The sequence below is a fragment of the Cephus cinctus genome, unplaced genomic scaffold (genome assembly GCF_000341935.2).
Source record: "Cephus cinctus unplaced genomic scaffold, Ccin1 Ccin1_scaffold0330, whole genome shotgun sequence".
NCBI lineage: Eukaryota > Metazoa > Arthropoda > Insecta > Hymenoptera > Cephidae > Cephus > Cephus cinctus.
Window position 1 is genome coordinate 58,289 of NW_014333027.1, and position 19,082 is coordinate 77,370.

Genomic DNA, 19,082 nt, shown 5'->3' on the forward strand with positions numbered 1-19,082 from the left:
TAACACAACGGCACGAGCCGAAGGCGAGTTTGTTTGTTTTGCGAGTGCGGCAAGTGTGACAAACTTCACAAACTACGCATAATGTTCGCTTTATTGTACCAGTATCGCATAATATTTTCTGTAACGAATGCATGAAAAACGCTACTTTCTGTGCCTCCAAAGTGACTGGAACATCTCTTCGATGAAGGAGGCAGCCATAAGAAGAGCAAGGAAGGCTTCAAAAGTGAATGCATTTGATGACAGCGCGCGAGAACAAAGTTTACTTTATCGCACTGGTGCGAGAAGAAAGCACTAGTGCGATAATGTAAAATTGGGCCGATTTGCGCATGCGCAGCATTTTTATCGTATCCATAGATATAAAGCGCCACTTTCGCCACACTTCGGAGGCACGAAAAGTAGTGTTTTTCATGCATGAGTTACATAATAGCACATTATGCAACAAGGGAGTAAAGTCGTTGATTATTCCCGCGGGTGAGAGTGTACTGCCCGAGCGAAGCTCTCACCCGCGGGAATAACCGACTTTACTCTCGTGTTACATATAGTGCTTTATTTACGACTGAACTACAATAGCCACTTTATTCCCTGAAAAGTGGAACCAAATCAGCCACCGTCATTATGATGGAAATATACGTTTTTTCTAATATTCAAAAATTCAAAATTTTTAAATTTTTCACTTTTTCAAAACTTTCAAGTTTTCAAAAATTTTCAAAATTAAAAAAAATTCAAAATTTTGCGGAAATAAAGTAAATTTGCGGGAAAACCAAATATGCGGGAATAAAATGCTACTTTAGTCCTGCTTTTCAGGGAATAAAGTGGCTATTATAGCTCAGTCGTGAATAAAAAATATTAAAATCATTCAGGCTTCCTTCGAGAAATCACTGACGCAGACTGTTACTCTGGAAGGTACTCGTCGGATAATTTACTTTACTAATTATGACTGCATTGTAAGAAGAGATGGTCTAAATTATTTTGCGCAAGAAAAGATTGATAATTTACATTAAAAAAAGGATTCGATGAGCGGATGTCTCAATTAATCGAAAGACAATGGCTTAGCTAGATTAAATCCACCAGTAAATGAATAGTAAGAAACACTCCAGTAAATGAAGACCCGTGTTAAAAACACTGTATATAGATATAATTTACCTGAAAATATCCATTTACTGGGGCCTGTCAATTTACTGCTGGAGTCACTCTATCAAAAACTAAGAATACGATGCTACTTCAAGAGAATGAAGATCGTTTAAATTTTAGCGCATTCTTTGCAATAAAAGATCCTTGCAGACCAACATAGAATGCAATTTTTTAGAATAATTTCAGTAGAGAAAAGTATTGTTCTCATTATATTGGAATACGTTCGCCCTGAATTCTCATTATGAAAAGTTATAAGTTATCCAAGCTTGCAAAATAATGCTTTTTACAAGTTGCATCGATAAATAGTAGAAACATATTCGAAAAGTACTAAGTTCTTTATGAATACCGTGAGTTTACGTTCTGGCTGTACTAATTTGTCTTGAGAGAAAGTCTAAGGCGAATTTTCATTTCATCTTTCATCGTGATTAGATCTTCGTGTGTATGGTGTGATGTATACGTATGTTACACAAAAGGAAATGGCCATCGTGCCGTGTCAATTCTAGCTCTGCAACCATAGCATCCCGGCGCCATCTTTATATTCCTATTGTTATCTCATCGAATCACGCAGCCCAAACAACTATATTCTACTGTCTCTTCTATTCTCTCAAAATGCCTTTTCCTAAATTCAACGTCACACTCCCACCTTGCACGTTACAAACTCTACAACTATAGGTCTATATTCACACATATATATCAATTTCGTTTCGATTATGCTACTCGTAATGGCAAAACTTGGGCATGATCTCCTAAATCGCTATACCATAAGTGAATATGTTACATATGCTCGGTGCGTGTACATCTTCTTGCGTTCCACCTTACTTACCACTACATGTCGCCTACTACTTACCACTATAGCTACAGCATCTTCACAATTACACTTTTACTTTAACGATCGTCCGTCATTATGCAATTCGCGCATATTTTATCGAGACCGTTTACGATAACACGTATTGCGCAAAATTTGTTCACCAGTTCAATTAGTAGGTATTTATCCTTGAACTTAACTTTTTCATAGTTTTGCGAGCGTATACATTATCACTGGGTTTCTTCTCGCTTTTGTTCATCCTTCCACCTTCTGGAACTCCTTTCCGTTCCAGCAAAGGGGTCACGGATGGTTCGAAAAGAAACGTATATCATATCCACGTCGCATTAGCCGTTATGACATATGATCCTAACGATCGTCGTAGCACCACTAAGACGGCATACTGTCCATTTGTATAGTGCAGGCTACCGCTTGCGAATCGATCTCCGCGTTTAGTGTAGGCACCTGTGATTCGGAAGTATTGGCAGGTCCCTCGTTTCTTTGTTGCGTCGAGACGCTGGCGTTTGTTTCGCTAACTAAACTCGTTAAGGCCGACGATATTGCCGAAGGATTCGTTTTAGATTTGACCTGTTGCTCCATACTGTCGATCTCAGCCCATATCCCTCGCACCTCCTTAAACAGCTACATGAACATTTCATAAAATAAATATTTCTTTCAGACAGTTTTACGTACTAGTTTTTCAAATAACCAATCAAGTTACCTGATTCAGCCACGCTTCATCAGCTAACAGTTCATTAAGTATTATTGTGGTGTCCTTGTGAGGATCAGCGAGTCTTTTGTCAGTAACTCTCCTCGCGCACTCCAGGAACATCAGATACTTCTGATGCGCTACTTTATTATAAAGAGCCACCTTCGCTTGACATACTCGACACAACAAGAAGTCCTGAAAGTTCAAGGTGTCAGTCTCTTTGAGAATCCATTTCTAAAATATGCTTCTAGGGATATTGATACCTTTTCCTGTGGCACTCTAGGGTGAGGTGGAGAACCTTCCAGTGTCGTACAATTGTACGGTTGCCCATAGAGCAACACTCTTGCGTGTATCTTGGTTTGCTGACAACCAGCACACTGTTTCCCTTTAGACTCCGCTGCTGGTAAATCCTTTAGAACGTTAAGACACGGCCAGGTAGATATCGCATTCACGACATTGGGATGCCATTTCGTTGTTGCTAGTAGACGCCGTTTTCTCTCTTCTGTTATTTCGTCAACGGTCTTCACATTTGATAAGAAATAATCATCTAGTACGAAATAAAAAACCATTAATAATATTCATTTGAATGGCATTTCTATAATTGTTACTTAATGCTCAATAGATACTCACCTTGCTCTTGAAATATTTCTGTAAGAAAATTTGAATCTAATGCTTGCGAAATCAACGTCTGTATATACACTTCAAAGTTGTCCTGATATTTCTCCGTATCCTTCATAGATCTATCAATACACTCGCTGAAACGATATAAATAACAATTTTATTGAATGCTGTTTGAAATATTTTTAAATTTATTTACCAAATTAATATCAGTAATTGTTTTACCTGTCGTCGAGAATCATCTCATCCCGTAAAAATTCGACAACCGTTTCCATTTTACCCTGCTGCCAGAACTTTACAGGCACCTGCTGATATATATGACGATTCTGCGGTGCCCAGCCAGAGTACTGTCAACAGAAATAGAAGTGGCCAATAAATTACACGCAGCAACATTAATATTCATTAACGACAAATATTTACTTACCGTGGATATGTTTCTGTACAACGTTTTTCCATTCGACTGAAATGGTTCGTATTTCTGGAGTAAAGTCTTGCCGTCTATTCTCCATAGAGCAGGAAATTCTTCGTCCAGATCAGCCTTAATCACAACGAATTCGCCAGACTGCAATAAAAACAAAAAAGCAAATGGTTAATCGGAACATTTCATGAGATAAATATATTGGACGAGATAGGTAGTAGGTAAATATCGTCTATATTCTTTTCCTTATTGCCATCAAGCTGAAGTAATTGCTCCGTAAGAAAATTTCCGAAATGTTATAAGCATCTTCGAAATTGTCCATGCCGTTCTTCGTGCAACGAATATACCACTTTAGGTTCCTATAACCATGCCATTATCGTGGAGACGAAAGTCTATTATGTAACTATTAACTGATATCTTGAAAGGAATAAAGAGAGAAAGACAGAAAACGTGTTAACGAACCTTGAATGGCGAAATGTCGATATCCTCGTCGCTCGCAGACGCAATAACCTTCTCATCTATTTTACAAGTCATCTTTCCAGAGCTATTCGAGTTTTTCAAAGGCATTTCGTGCTTCTTTCTTATGGTTTTCTTAGGAACCGTTAGATCGCCGGACGAGTAACCATCCTCGTCCAGGATTCTTCTTGATTTTTTTGTAATGACCGGACGCCCTCTTTTCTTTCGCTTATCCTCTTCGTCGCCGAGCAACTTCGCAGCCGGCGTCCAAGCAGGATCTGAATCGGAGTCACCCTGCTCTTCGTCATTATCAAAATAATCGATACCCTGTTGACGATCCAAGAATTGCTTCACCGACGTCTTCTCCTTGGCTTTCCTCCTGGATGTCTCGCGCCTCGGTGGCAGTAACAATGGATCCACTGTAAACGATAAATTTTTAGATTTAAGAATTCGGTATCTATTGCATTTTTAATATTTCGAGAATTGTTCTAATCACCTTCTTCAACCTTCTTTGAGGACTTTCCCATGGAAGTAATAGCAGCAGCTTCTGCCGCTGCCGCTGCTGCAGCCTTTCTTTTCCTATCCGTAGGTCCACCAGGTTTAATTGGTCTACCTTTTCTAGATTTTCCTTCCGACTTCAAAGAATTATCCGCAGTGCACGTGCTATTGGCGTTGGGTGTCTTCTTTTCAGATTTCTTAGCTGGGAAAGGAAAGTCATCATCGCTAGTGAAGCCATCATCGCTGGAATCAAAGCTATGTTTTTTCCTTTCCTTTGGTAGAGGAAAATATCTAGGATCATTAGCGTAATCGATTGTAGGAGTCTCTTTAGGTGGTGCTGATTTATCCGACTGACTCTGTATGCTATCACCATTAGTTGAACCATCATTAGGTTTACTGGACTCCACGGGCATGTAAGGCTTAGACCTATTCCACGTTGCTTTTCTTCCACCACGAATTGCTGGCGGTGGCGAAGGTTCCCTTTCACCTTGCAGAAACTTTAGGTAACTCGTCATAAAACCAGAATTCGGATCTTTAGCAGGCCGCTTCAAATCCTTATTGACTTGGTTCATACTCTGCAAAGGTTGTTGATTCTGCTGAAGGTAACCGAGCTCCTCCTCGATATTAGGAACAATTACCTTTGGCTGATCGTCTCTTACTTCTTGATTATAATTCGGATTCTGATTACCGGTATTTTCACCAAATCCAATAGGCGTAATTTCCACTGCCGATTGGAATTCGTGGGCATGATGAGGATGATGACCCGGGGGTATGTGAAATGCAGGGAAGTATGGTATAGGTGGTGGCGCATGATGATGGGGTACCATGAGGGACTGATGCTGATGCACAGGATTGCCAACAAAATTAGTAGAATGATGTAACGTGGATTGTGAGCTGAATGCACCGGGGGCACCAGAGAATATTTTGGAAGGTGCTGGCGCCAGATTCCATCTCTCAAAATCAAAATATCCATTTTGTTGCTGCTGATTAGCATTGTGATGAGCTGGTGGAGGTATTCTGCTCAAGTATTCCATCGTTGCCGCTCCAGCAGCAAGGTCATTCAAGGAAGACCCATGTCCACCCTTCTCGAAATTCTTCCTCTTCTTGTTAGCTGTATCCACCTTACGTCTGTCTTCGACTTGCTTATGTTGTTCGTTAACTGTATTAGGCACAGCGGTTGCAGCAACAACTGCGGCTGCAGCAGCAGCTTGTTGCTGTACCTGACATGAGCCTTGTTGTAGCGTTTGCAGATTCTTAACTATACTCATAGGATCACCTCTGCAACTGCTCAGATCCTGCAACGTTACTTGGTTCGAGTCAAAGTAAGCCTGTTGTCTCTCAGAAATGTTCAAAACTCTCTGTGCTTGTTGCTGACCAGGTAAAGTCTGAGCATTGATTTCAGTATTGCCTGTATAAGCCGACACTGCAAATTTTCTATTTGTGTTCGTTTGCCTGCTGTCGTTTTCCCAACAAACTTGTTGCTTAGGCGTTTGTGCAAACTCTTGCTGTTGTTGCTGCTGTCTGTCATAACTTCTATTCTCGGTAGTATAGGCCTTATTGTTTTCAGCGGCACCGAGTGCTCGTGTTATCACTGAAGAATAGGCTACCTGACCCTGAGAGGCCGGTCTAGGAACAGTTACGTCGAGTGGCGATGGAGGAGTCACTTGTTGCTGCACTGTTGCTTTGTAAGCTGCACCACTCGCGCACTGATTACCGTTCTCGCCGTGTTGCTGGAGCGGCGATGGGGAAGACATCGTTGCCATGGGACTGTTGTACATAGGATATGCTGGACTGGGTACGTGCCCCAAGGGACTAGCCTGTGAGTGAGCTTGCAGAGGACTGGGTCGCCTAGGAACGACGACTCCGCAATCAGGTCCATTTTGCGTGGAAGTGTTTGATGAGTATGCGGAATCTGTGGAAGTTGTTGATTTGGATCTACCTGAATGATGATACTCGGAATCACTAGCCGAGCCTGCTGAGTAATGTCTGTAAGGTGTCGTTTGTTGTTGCTGCTGCTGCTGCTGCTGCTGTTGTTGTTGTTGCTGTTGACTTAATACGTGAAATTGCTGCTGCTGTTGATTGTGTTGTTGTAGATTACTATTAGATGATGTCCTTTGATTACTTGCCAGTTTACTGTTTGTATTGTTGCAATTAGTAGCGTTACTCGTAGCATAGTTTAAATTACGGGAATCCATCATAGAAAAGCTAATCGGTGATGACTGACTATTCTCATGACCGGGTTCGGTTCTTCTGTGGTCATTATGAGCGCTTAACTCTGGATAAATTTTAGTTTGCGCTTTTGTTTGTATTGCTTGCTGTGTTGCGGTGCCCGCTTTTCCTGATGGTGAAACAAAACTACTATTTCTAGTGGGCTGCTTATCCTGGACTTGAGCTGGAGCTGTTCTGACTGACGCGTTTGCAGTAAGGAAGATAGAGGTCGACGATGTTGACCTGGAGGGTGGCTGCGGAATTCTATACTCCTTACTCGGTGTGTTACTCGGTGTCGTGACGATACACGACTGTTGATGCTGCAGAGATGCCTGAACTTTAGCATTCGTACTTTGGTTCGCATTACCCGTTGCGTAATTGCTTGTTAGGGTCTCTGAATTGAAGGTTGTTGGCGCTTGTTGGAAAAACGTTTGGCTCGTATTGGCGGTTGTGGATACCACAGGCTTTACTGTGACTGTAGGAGACTGCGGCCTGACGCTGACTGCCTTCTTCGTATCCGAATAATTGGAGGACTTAAAATCATCCGTGGTGACGGTGGGTGATGGCAATTGAGAGTTGAGATTATTCAAAGTCTGTGCTGCTGCAAAGTGAGCATTGAATGTACTCTCATAAGCCGCGGCGCCACCGGCCTTCGTGGATGGTGGTCCAGGAGATGAAGGTACGACACTCTCATGAGGTAATATACCAAAGGGACTTGGAAGCTGCGAATTGTTTTGGTGCGTCCACGCCAGGCTCGAAGTTGTTGGCGAGGATGCATTAGGTTGGTGTTCGAAGAAAGTAGCCTGATGCGCCGAACTATAATTTTCACGCAGGGTTGAAATATCAGACTCGGTCGTGGACGGTTGTTTGGTGGCAGCAGCGACCTGGGCCTGAGCCAATGCTTGCCTGTGCTGTGTGACGTAGTGAGCCTGCTTAGGATTTGGATGATGAAATAGCGGCGAGAAAACGTCATAGCCCACCGGGGGTGGAGACAGGAAGCCCCCAGGGTTGAATGGAGAAGGTTGACCCGCCAGAGTTGCGGTTGTATGTGCAGCTTGCAAAAGTAGCTGCGACGTCGTCGTCGAGGGTACAGCTTGTGTTGCTGCTGTAGCCAGATGATGCGATACAAAGTCGCCACCGGTGCTCGGGGTCGTCGCTTGGAAGGTACTAGCAGCGCTACCCGCAGCCAAACGGTTATACGAGGCATACCAGGGTCCAACGGGATCCATTACCCACGCTTGGCACGAGAGTGCCTAGCCAACCTGGTCTGCGCTCTGCAGACTTTGCCTTGCAAGGGTATCACGGTGAGACGCTAAGTCGTGCATAACATAGTCTTTTGATTCTTAACTTCGTTACCGATATCCACGAATGTAGAATTAATTATTTCTTCCTTGGCAAACACATGGAAATCATCTATATTTCATAGAATCGTAACACTGATTTCCAATGGAAGGAAAGCTGTTCCATTCTCTCCTGCAACATAACATACAAAGAACTCTTTTCAGTTTCGTGTGTCACACTGTGCATTATTCAATCAAGTAGTTTAGAAAATTATGATTTAATTCAAAATAAAATTTGTTACCTTAATTTTGCGCAACATCTTTTCTCAGACTAATTATCATTATTTTAAATAAAATGAAAATCTATTTTAAAATCGTTTAAAAGTTGGAAATATAAACTGCATAAGATTTAATATATTAATACTTACCTGTGATCTTAATTTAGTAAGAATATATGTATATAGTGCAAGTATGTACATACAGTATGTATCAGATAGAGATTAGTGAATGACACACATGCAATATCAAAATGAATCGTAATAAACAAATAGCAAGTTAGGTATTTTTTTAACTGATAAGAAGGCGGGCATGAGCCTTGAATGAAATTAAAAATAAAACGGCAATGTCATGATTTAAAATTGTTAAATTCAACTAAGAATTAAAACATACATATATATACCACATGGTCAATTGTCACAATAGAACTGCAAAGCTCGCATTCCACAAAGGACCGAATAAACCACAACAATACCAAGTATGTTGCAGAATGCACCACCCCCTCCATTATTGACTAGACATGTACAGGGTGATTGACGAAAAAAAAAAAATGTGACCGGGAAAATGCCGGGAAAACATCAGGCACTAACAGAACCTCTATAATATACTACCTACTGTCACAGATAGGTTTAAGAAACGGATCGAGGAGACCTGGTGAATCCTCTTAGTGCCATCCTCGAGGAAGACCTCGTCGTGCAAGGAGACAGTGGCGAACCGTAACGCGCGGCAGGGATGAATCTTTCTGACGATGAAACGTGCCACAGTGATGTACTCTTGTTATAATTACCTTGACAGTGAACAGCTGGAGCTCGGAGAAACTTGTATTTGCACTGGATCCGGGATGGGGACCGATCTTTCAGCGGATAACACAGTAAATATGGCTACAAGTCCGCGATCCAACGCACGGCACTCGGCACTGCTATTACAGGACAGCACTCTAATCCTCACATGATTCGTAGAATAACGCTTGTGCACACTCGCGAGTATGCTAGGTGCGGTACTCGCATATACTCCGTGAAAATTAACGTCAAACGAAGCATTTATCGTGGGGATCCGCGAACAACGTTGCCCCAGAGCGCCCATTACAGGCTGCCATTTTGATCCGAGTCAACAATAGAGAGCGCCATCTATCGATTGGGGAGGGGGGGTACAGGCGGGATTTTTCAAACAATGAAGGGGAAAGCGTTTCTAGCGCTCCCTCTCCAACCCGGTCTATCCCACCCACACCGGCATGACCAGGGCCGTATGTTATGCGAGCACTTGACTTGGGGTGCAAGACCTAACCCGAAGGCACTTTCTAAATTGTTCTTATTTATTATTAACCTAATAAATTTTTTCTGAGAGAAAATTGCATGCAAAAAGTCACCATTTTACTTCGATACTGTATCTGCTATTCATGTTGATTAACTGAATCTTCCGTATAATTGAATGCACACTGCGATTACCTAATGTTTTCGATATTTCAAGTTTTAACCTCGAACGGATCCTCAATATTAATTGAAAGCATCGTACCTATCATACTTTTAATCTTTACTCAGTGCGCCAGTAACAACCTGTTGATCCTCTAACGAAATCAACACAGATCCCATTTATTTTTTAGCGGCTTCACAGTTAATATCGTTCATCCGATATTTACTGCTCAAATAAAACCAATATTTACTTCTCTATTCTATAGTATCAGCAACAAATATTCGCACAATTTCATTGTGAAAGTGCATCATGTGCAAGGACCCAGAATATTTACGCAAGATCCTCATTAATAAATACGCACTCCTGTGGAAAACCAACAGTGATGTCCACGGGGCCCTTGAGTACCAAAGCATCATCCCTGAGTAAGTTTCCCCACTGTGTATCCCATGAAGAGATCCCCACTGGAGAATCGAACTTTTCTGCCAAGGGAACAGGTAAAACGCAGGATGCAACCGGCGAACCGCGTGCTGGCTGTAACAGCCGTATGCGTGAGAGAGGTCTTGAGTTGATCGCGTGGTTCTTTCCGTGGTGGATGTGCATATCGCACATGTATCTATATATGCATCCACATGACTCCCTCATTGTAGAGGAGCTTGGCCGATTTGCCGGAGGGTTGAGAAATATGCACAGGCTGAACTGCTGAGCGCACCGTAGGATCCCTATACACCCAATGCATCGTCCTTGTTCTCGTCTTCCTCGCTCTTCGTTGCTCGCCACGGGCAACCCATCGGTAAAAGAAGATGAGAGGTCGGACCTGTAGTGTGTGTGATGAGGAGTAATGGCGGGCAGGGGGAAGTCCATTATTTCGATGAGAGAAAGGGAAACGTGTGTGGTACGAGTAGTCTAATATGAACAGGCTGCACACTGCTTCAAACGCCAAAGAAGCTTACACGATCAACCCGTTACTCTTCACGGACATTCCGCGATACCCATCCGACCTTGGGGTGGTTCCGACCCATACTATCAACTCCTTCCAGAAGATTCTCTTTGTTCCTCGCCGCTTGGTTGGGCTGACAAAATTTCTTTTATTTGCTTTTCCTTCCTTTGCCTTTTTTCTCCGTTTCTTTCTGTTCCTTCCACTCAGCGCGCGAAATCACACTGCGTTTCGTACAGGAAGGCACGCTTCTTCCTCGAGACAGTATAGTGCCGTACGTGTCTTTTTTAAAAAATAATCTTATCCGGAGGACCTATTATTTTATAGTAAATTCTTGCAAAAAAAGGAAGTGCATTTAGCTTAAAGATTTACGGTTATGGTAGCATCTACACATTGACAATAACAACATTTATTGCAATAATAATGTAAGAATATATTTATAATAGTAATAATGTTATGACTGATGATTATGATTAATTCGCAATCGCGCGTTTAATTATCTTGGGGGTTGGGGGGGAGATCCATTTTTTCAGAGATTGTAGACAGGCGAGGCGATCTCTCATTTGAAAGAATGAATTTCTGTATTTATTGCTAAGCTGTAAGAATGTATGTTTCTTGTTTTTGATAAATGAATTAAGTGTTACAGTAATTGGCGGGGTTTACAGGTCGTGCGCGTAATCGCGGACGGTCCTCCTCCGGTGATATGAGTGGAAAATAGGATTCAACGATTAAGACACTTAGTTGAGTATATCGCAGTTGTCCTTGAAAAGCGTGCTTAGTGCCACTGCGCTTTTGGGGAATTTTATAGGACATCGTTTCTTCTTGCATTTCATTATTCGTGCATCTTCATTTTAACCGAAGGGAAGATTCTCGCAATAGAATTTTTTCTTCGTGTAGTGATAGTAGTACTGTTATAAATTGATCGAATTCTGATGAGCTTCCTCTCTCGGCTTTCGTTTTGTATTCTATACAAGGTTATTCGGGAATGTTGCAGCAATTGATCTTGATAGAAATCGAATAGGCAGGTTAACTTCAACTGGTGCAATAGTCCCCTGAATAGCCCTTCAGAAGTAACCCTCTCCTCCTTGCTTATTAAATCCTGCAATTTTCCTTCCAGAGGAACGCGATTCGGTACACAAACCGGCACATTATCACTTATAACGAAACTAAGAAACTAAAACACTTCTTACAATTAGGAAAGAAATGATTACAGTAACAGTAATTGGTTAAACGTTGCTCCGACTTACACGAGTTTCAATTTTCTTCGTTTGTCTTGGGGGATATGTCAAGTAATGAAATATCCATGAAATTCGTGTAGAATGACATTTCAACAGACGATTCTGAACAATGGCGATATCACAGCCTATGTTGTTGCAGTGACAATTTTCTTTCTTCTTTTTTAAATTATATATGTCCCCGCGAATCTTTAAAAAGCAGTTTGAGAACATTGTTATGTATTAGCATTCACAAGAAAATGTAAATGAAAGATGAATATTTAAGTGACATCTCTGAGACAAAGTGACGTTCGAGAAAATCAATAAAAATTTGGATATAAAAGAAAACAAAAAAAGTGTACACGATCTTTGTGCACACGCGAAATGTCAGTTCTATCGCAAAATTTCGTGGGAATCGCGGTTTACAAATGAGAAAACTTCGTGGACGAAACGAGGCAACGGTGCGAGCTCCTGAAGGAACTAAATAAATTATTTACAAAACATTTATTACAAAAAAATATAGAAAGAGAAAAATCATCAACAATCTGTCATTTACGACCGTAGGGGGAATCAAACGGGGATAAGTTGGCTAACGGGATTTCCTATTCGAAAACTGACAGTTTAAATAATAAATAAGCAAATGACAATACGCTACAGCGCAAAGGATGTTACCTAACTGGACTTTCGCATTGAGGAGATACACCCACATTGATACGGTAACATCGTAAAATGCAATACTCATAGGATCATCAATATTGCTTTATCTCGTATTCTTACTTTCATTTCTTTTTTTCAATTTTACTTTTTTTATAAGTGACTCTCAACGTTAAAACATATTAATTAACGGCTACCTCATCTGCATCTTCCGTTGCTGCCAAACGGCAAACTTCCTATATGCTGTGTTCAGCAATTGATTTAGATGGCTCGTTAGGTGTTGACTTACAGCGGAGAATTCTCTTTGGACACGATCCTGAATGCAGAAGGAACAGAAGAAATATATTGATTCATCACTATCTTTTTCGCCTGGCATAAGAAATTTTTGAAAAAATTAGTCTGATCTGCCATACCTCGAAAGGTTTAAGTTTGGCGGAATGAAACCTGTGCAAGGCCTCGTGCATTCGGATGGCCTTCTCCTCGAGTTGTGGTGTTGTCGGTGGGAAACTTCGCCAGAAATGCCTGAGCAATTCACACGTACATACGTAAACACTTCGTAACTCTTTCTCCAAGTCCTTTGGTATCAACTCTAACAACAAAATGTGTTCACTTAGAAAATGCACGAACTATTTTTCATAGATTCCGTTACATCTGTAAAATTAGATACATACGACCAAGACTCTCTTCTCGAAAGCCTTTCATTAATGCTCCACCGGGTGTCAATTCTCCCACGGCTGAGACTGCTGCGGCCGGACTGACTAACGAAGTTGCTGTCTGTCTAGGTAAGCTATTACCACTCAACCAACCGGCTGCTTCCCTTTTTAATTGACTCAAGGTAGCCTGAAGTTCCTCATTTGTAGTTTCTGCACTTCGATGTCCCTGCACTGGTCCATGCAAGTACCTATCTATGTGCGTGAGATTGAGAGGAGCCCCGCAGTTGGTGTTTGTATCACAACTGGCATCGAGATCATCATATATTAGTTTCTCTTGTAATCTAAGCTGTAATGAAAGACCAAGGCGCATGAGAGATAGGCCTTTATCAATATATTTTCTCTTTCAGGATTTCGCAGAAAAGATAGAATGACAAGTTTCCTGGGACAGCCATTTACTATACGCACTTTCTTAGTCTTTGGTTGATCGTCCGGTTGATTAGCTCCTGGAGGTTTACTGGCTGATGGAGTGGAGCCATTTAATTGTGGCTGAGCTTGCGTGGGTGATGTGGCAGTGCTGGCTTTTAGAACCATAATGCTGTGTTGGTTAAATCTCTTTATCATGCTTTGATGCACTATGTTCCCGGATAGCTTGTCCGCTTTTCCAGCCCCCGTACCATAATTTTCATCCAATGTCTTGTCCTCGAAGGCAGTAATATCCAGTAGCGGATTATTGATACCTGTCTGGATATCCTTTTTTAACTCCTGATCGTCTATTTTGGCACACTCGGTAAATAGATCCTTGGTCCCTGCATTTATGCGGTCGCGATGAAAATAATGTGACTGAAAGAACTTTGTCCAAAAGTCGGCTTCCGACATTTTATGAGGCACGTTTTCTTGATGCTTTCTCTTGACTGCTGGATAAGTCTTGAATATACAATCTATTATGTCCACGGTCAAGTTATATTTCAGTCCATTGCACCCGTCCGTTTGTGGTTTGATATCAGCCTGAAGGATAAAAATTAAAGATACTTAACAACTTATTCGATATTCATTCGTATAGAGACCGATTTAAGCTGCAAATTTTTTATTGTAAATTCTTACGAGAAAGGCACTATTAACGCCTATTTCTTGACGCTGGCATTTCTTCGCTTGAGTATAGTCCGCAGCATGTTGAGCCCAGAACTCCTCGGACGTTATAACTTGTGTTATCACTAAGTCACGATAGAGTTGTAGTAACATAGGATTCTCTTGCAGCAATCTGTATAGTAAGGATTCAACAGTTAGAACGCTAGTGTTAATTATATTAAGATTCATTGGATAACTCACCGATTTTTCTCCTCAAGCTCCTTATTTACTTTTCTTTTAAACTTGGGCAGAAGTTGCTGCAGAAGCTCCTTTACTTCATCACGATCCTTTATCTGTGCCTCCTGCCCATTTCTATTTACAAAATGAAAAGTAGACGAGGAACCATCGTGAAGAACAACTTGTAGCTGGATTTTAGATTTTCCTTCGGGTGATATTTTTTGTACTAAACAAAGAAATTCAAGAGTGGTGTATGGTATACTATATCTAATTTTTTACTATTTATTGTAACAAAATCACACTAATTTCTCTATGAATATGTATAGGGGATGTGTTAAAGCTTTTTAAGGTAACATGCATCTAATGGTAATTAACAAAATTATGCAAAAGTATGCATAAATGAACATATTGTAATATGCATTAACTATTTTCATTCAAAGATGGATAATATGCTCATGACATTTTTGTTGAGAACAAATTCTGATCCAAGTTTCAATAGACAGTGGACTTACAGAAGCATGATCTTTTAAAAGAGATTTTATTCATCTTTATTTTAGTATTTACAAAAAACTATTTATGATCTTACACTTAATGTCAGCATATTTGTGACTGACAGACACAGTATCTCTGTTGTCGAGCATCCAGGCTATCCGTTCGTTCATAACATACAATGTACCATCTCCCTTCTTGTAGCGGACCTGTCCTACTTGTATCAGTACATCTTCGGATGATGTAGTCATGGTGGATGTGATATATGATACAATGCTGCTAAAAGTAACATATAGAATATTTTCTTCAGAAGCCACTTTTATGAAAGTCTTTCCACTTTTCCTTATTGACTATGAAAATCATAAGTAATGAAAATTATATATTTAGATAAATGACTAGTTGTTTTTATGTTACTGAACACACATGAAGTAATAAATAGAATTACATAAAAATCATTTAGTGTGACATTACATGTATATATAGCATTTTAGCAACACTGTGATAATGTACAAAAAACGAGACTACCCATTACATGACAAGTATTCTTATGGGTCTCTAAAATGTCTTCAAAACAATATTAAACAATTACATTTAATACAAAAATTTACTTCACCAACTGTTGAATTATTTAGTAATTACGTGCAGATTGAACATGCCTATGGTATATCGGAACAAAAGTAACAAAGATTTCTTTAATCAAAATACTGACTTTTTTAGTGAATATTATTTGTATAAGAATTAGTATAATAATAATAAAAACTAGTAAGCTAAAATAAAAACCTAAGAACCTCAATTATTATAACTATGTAGATTACCCTGAATTAAAGGAATGACGTAAAATTGAAGTCATTTAAATATAAATTGTCTATATAAAACTCAGCCAATTAAAAATATAAGACAAAATTATAAATATTGTACTTTTTAGTGGAAGACTGCTTTATATAGGCACTTCTGACTTGTTTGTCACCGTGTCCTTGAAACAAAGATGAGTTTTCGGAAGGAGTTATCCTTTATCAAATAAAGTAATCGTATTTCCCCAGAAGCTAAACACGACTCGATGCTGTATGACCAAGAGAAAAACTACAATAATGTCTGACAAAAGGAAACGTTTGGTCGACTGATGTTGCGAGGCAAAACATCGAAGCAGTGTAAATTCTTAGCCTAGTTTTCACCGTCTTTAATTTAACAGCGTACAACAAAAATCAGGAAATAATTAACTCCGATCATAACTCACAATCCCGCGATTTTAAAAATCGATGAAAATGACATGAAAAACGTTAATTTACCCGTGGAAAAATGCGGAAATGTGCAGAACGAAGTATAGGCCCGTCGGGAGGCACGGCCATGTGCAGAACCACACATCAGCGGACGCATCGCGAGGCGAAGACGGCTACGGACGGACCGTCGGTACGGACAACACCATCGACCAGCCGAAGCCGAGATACTACTGGACTCAATTTAAGAACTACTGGTTTTCCGTTACTCAAATTCTGTCATTATAAGTTTTGTAAAGGTTTCAGCCAATTGCTGAAGTCAATCAGAGTGAAAATTTTTAACAAATTTCTTTCAACTTCCTCAAGGGTTTAATAGGAGTAAGCACTTCTAAAAAATCAACATGTTCTGAAGACACAATAGTCAGTTTGACTAAATTAGCGTTATACGTAGTTACCTGAATTATCAATAGGTGCCGCTTGCTGGCACAACTTTCATTTTCATTGAGAATTTCTTTCTTAGAGTTTTTTACATTTGCCTTTTATTCCTTTATGGCAATATCATTCGTTTATATCAAGATTCTGTAGAAATCTTCGGAAAACTGTAGAGGAATGAAAACGAATTCATTTTGGAAGATTCACTTGGTGAGGTCTTTTTTCGAATGTCACGTGACTTTTGACCAGTAATTTTTATCCACAGGCTATTTTCGAATGCTGTTAATTCAATTGCATTTAAAGATCGTACTAGTGCATAAATGTTTTAGAATATAATCAGCATATCTTTTCGAGCGTCAATGTACTACTCTTTAACCTATCCACCATGTTATTCTAAAAGTATCTGCTGAAATGGACAACTCAATGAATGTTATGCAAGAAACTCATGAAATTACACATTTAAAAGATTGAAATAAACCCAGAGGCAAACGTAAACGTGTACAAAAATCATTGCATCCGTAATGAAATGCTATCGTAAATAATGGAAGGTATTTTATAACCTATCACCTGCTAAGTCATTATTCCTTAAAAAATAAAGCGCAAGAAGAATCTCATTGAGTCAATAGAAGTTCAATGGGTAGAAGGTTCCTTGGAGGGTTGCCATAGTAATAGAATAAGTTAGTCCAGATTGTGAAACCGACATTTGGTTAGCAGAAAGTAATCATCGTCCGATTCTAATAGCTCCGACAAGTAATGTGGGTATGTCGCGACGGTACGTAGGTTTCGTATAGGACGGAACCTTCTGCGCACATGCATGTTTGCCAAGTGTATAATTTGCGACACGCGACACAGTACACGCATTGTAGATATGACGGCGATTTTGTCCCACCCAGGAGACCATATATCGCTACTAGGCATCTTATCCATGTAATGTACTGTAGAATATAATGGGACATCCGTATATCGCTTGTGCCAGGACTGCAAAATTGTTTAGAATCACTGTTGTGCATGGCGCACGACGAATAACCTTAATAAGTAGCTCGTTTTTCTCCTATATGTACCAAACGTGGTTCTCGTTTACCGTGAATTCTCAGGAATGAACTCTTGGTAACTGAGACTCGTTTCAGGATTCGAGTACGTGGTGCGAAAACAGGATCAGCAGAAAATCTGTTTTGGTTCAGGATGTCCACGAGACACGAGCAGTCGCAGGGGAATGACGCCCTTTATGCGTCATTACGCCAAAGACGAATATGAGAATATTGCAGCTAACAAGTATAACGTTTCTGAATCTTACAAGACCATAAATACGAAGGTGTTGTTAATCAACATTGCTCATAACTGTCAAACTGTTAGATTTGCTTCACAATAATTAATCCTGGCCAGAAATTGGCTGTAGCAAATTTCTTTGTTCTTCAATGACAATGATACAGTTTATTCGAATTTTTACATCTTTTGTTCTCAATATTTTCAGCCTTGTTCGAGAAGTATTAGTAAACGCGGTTACAGCGGTATTGCTCGATTTGCTACTACCATTCAGCATACTGAAGATTTTCCTGCACCATGTGATTATGATATTAGTAGTTGTTCAAAAGTTAAAGAGCTCAAATACCCATTTGCATCCACTGCTAAGAGAAAAACTTTTTTAACTAATAAAAATCCCGGGTAATATTTTTGTTCAATAATCTAAGAAATATTTTCGAAACATCTCAGAGAATTATTTTTTCTAGGCCGGGTATGTATATCAACTCAGGAAAACGAGTGATCACTTTTGATCACAGTTTTGGTGGAAAGATGAAGATGCGTCTAGGGGTCGAATTAAAGTGTTGTAAAAGAAATACGGACATATGTTATATTTGTGGAGAGAAACCCTTTGGTGACTATTGGCATTGTAACAATAAAACATTTCTCTGTAGAGGCTGCATGGTAAAAGAAAGATTGGAACATACGAAATTCACTCAACAAGAATTAAATAGCTTCTATGTAAGATTTGAAAGTTCTTGCGCATTTTTGTTTAAAGTATATATTAACATAATTCAGAGTGAAATCTTTTGTTATAAATTACAGAAATTAAGAGACTGCTCAGATATTCATTCACATGAAGGTACAGATGCAAAAGTTTGGTTGGTTCATCCAAAGACTGTAGAAAAATGGACTCGCAATGAAGCGTACCTTTCTGCGTATTTAAAAGACTAAAATTTGTTTCTTGTTCAGAAGAGTCACGTTGTCAAATATAAATTCAGTGTTACCCGCGCACTGGCACCGTATGTGTATGTACAATGTTGACGTTATACGCGTACAGCGTTCTTTGTACTAAAGAAATATACAAAACATTCTTGTTACCATTTTCTCAATTTTTTAACTATAGCACACCATAATTAATGCAT

At 39.9% G+C, this 19,082-nt stretch overlaps 3 protein-coding genes across 9 annotated transcripts; 1 reads left to right on the forward strand and 2 right to left on the reverse strand.

Annotated features, from left to right (window-relative positions):
* Positions 1 to 300: 300 nt before the first annotated feature.
* Positions 301 to 9,607, reverse strand: LOC107266949. The gene is made up of 9 exons (XM_015738025.2): positions 9,184 to 9,607; positions 4,631 to 8,313; positions 4,141 to 4,553; positions 3,685 to 3,822; positions 3,486 to 3,607; positions 3,273 to 3,397; positions 2,906 to 3,189; positions 2,655 to 2,837; positions 301 to 2,575 (listed from the first exon to the last, which is right to left on the reverse strand). Exons 2-9 carry the CDS (start codon positions 8,067 to 8,069, stop codon positions 2,324 to 2,326), a joined length of 4,956 nt encoding a protein of 1,651 aa, XP_015593511.1. The 5' UTR covers positions 8,070 to 8,313; positions 9,184 to 9,607; the 3' UTR covers positions 301 to 2,323.
* A 1,690-nt stretch (positions 9,608 to 11,297) lies between these two features.
* Positions 11,298 to 16,483, reverse strand: LOC107266964 (general transcription factor IIH subunit 1). Of its 3 annotated transcripts, none has more exons than XM_015738051.2 (9): positions 16,339 to 16,477; positions 15,150 to 15,328; positions 14,588 to 14,789; positions 14,363 to 14,519; positions 13,727 to 14,266; positions 13,280 to 13,607; positions 13,022 to 13,197; positions 12,806 to 12,924; positions 11,298 to 12,164 (listed from the first exon to the last, which is right to left on the reverse strand). In XM_015738051.2, the coding sequence occupies exons 2-9, from the start codon at positions 15,301 to 15,303 to the stop codon at positions 12,140 to 12,142; spliced, it is 1,701 nt and encodes a 566-aa protein (XP_015593537.1). In that variant the 5' UTR covers positions 15,304 to 15,328; positions 16,339 to 16,477; the 3' UTR covers positions 11,298 to 12,139. The 3 variants fall into 3 exon arrangements, with proteins under 3 accessions (XP_015593537.1, XP_015593539.1, XP_024939567.1); XM_015738053.2 differs by having other exon boundaries at positions 15,150 to 15,331; XM_025083799.1 differs by lacking the exon at positions 15,150 to 15,328 and having other exon boundaries at positions 16,339 to 16,483.
* Positions 16,484 to 16,758: 275 nt separating this feature from the next.
* Positions 16,759 to 19,010, forward strand: LOC107266821. 5 transcript variants are annotated; one of them, XM_025083988.1, is made up of 5 exons: positions 16,759 to 16,908; positions 16,964 to 17,246; positions 17,826 to 18,010; positions 18,170 to 18,360; positions 18,426 to 19,010. In XM_025083988.1, the coding sequence occupies exons 2-5, from the start codon at positions 17,240 to 17,242 to the stop codon at positions 18,889 to 18,891; spliced, it is 849 nt and encodes a 282-aa protein (XP_024939756.1). In that variant the 5' UTR covers positions 16,759 to 16,908; positions 16,964 to 17,239; the 3' UTR covers positions 18,892 to 19,010. The 5 variants fall into 5 exon arrangements, with proteins under 5 accessions (XP_024939756.1, XP_015593193.1, XP_015593195.1 ...); XM_025083987.1 differs by lacking the exons at positions 16,759 to 16,908; positions 16,964 to 17,246 and adding an exon at positions 17,286 to 17,736 and having other exon boundaries at positions 18,426 to 18,678; positions 18,763 to 19,010; XM_015737707.2 differs by lacking the exons at positions 16,759 to 16,908; positions 16,964 to 17,246 and adding an exon at positions 17,276 to 17,733.
* Positions 19,011 to 19,082: the final 72 nt, after the last annotated feature.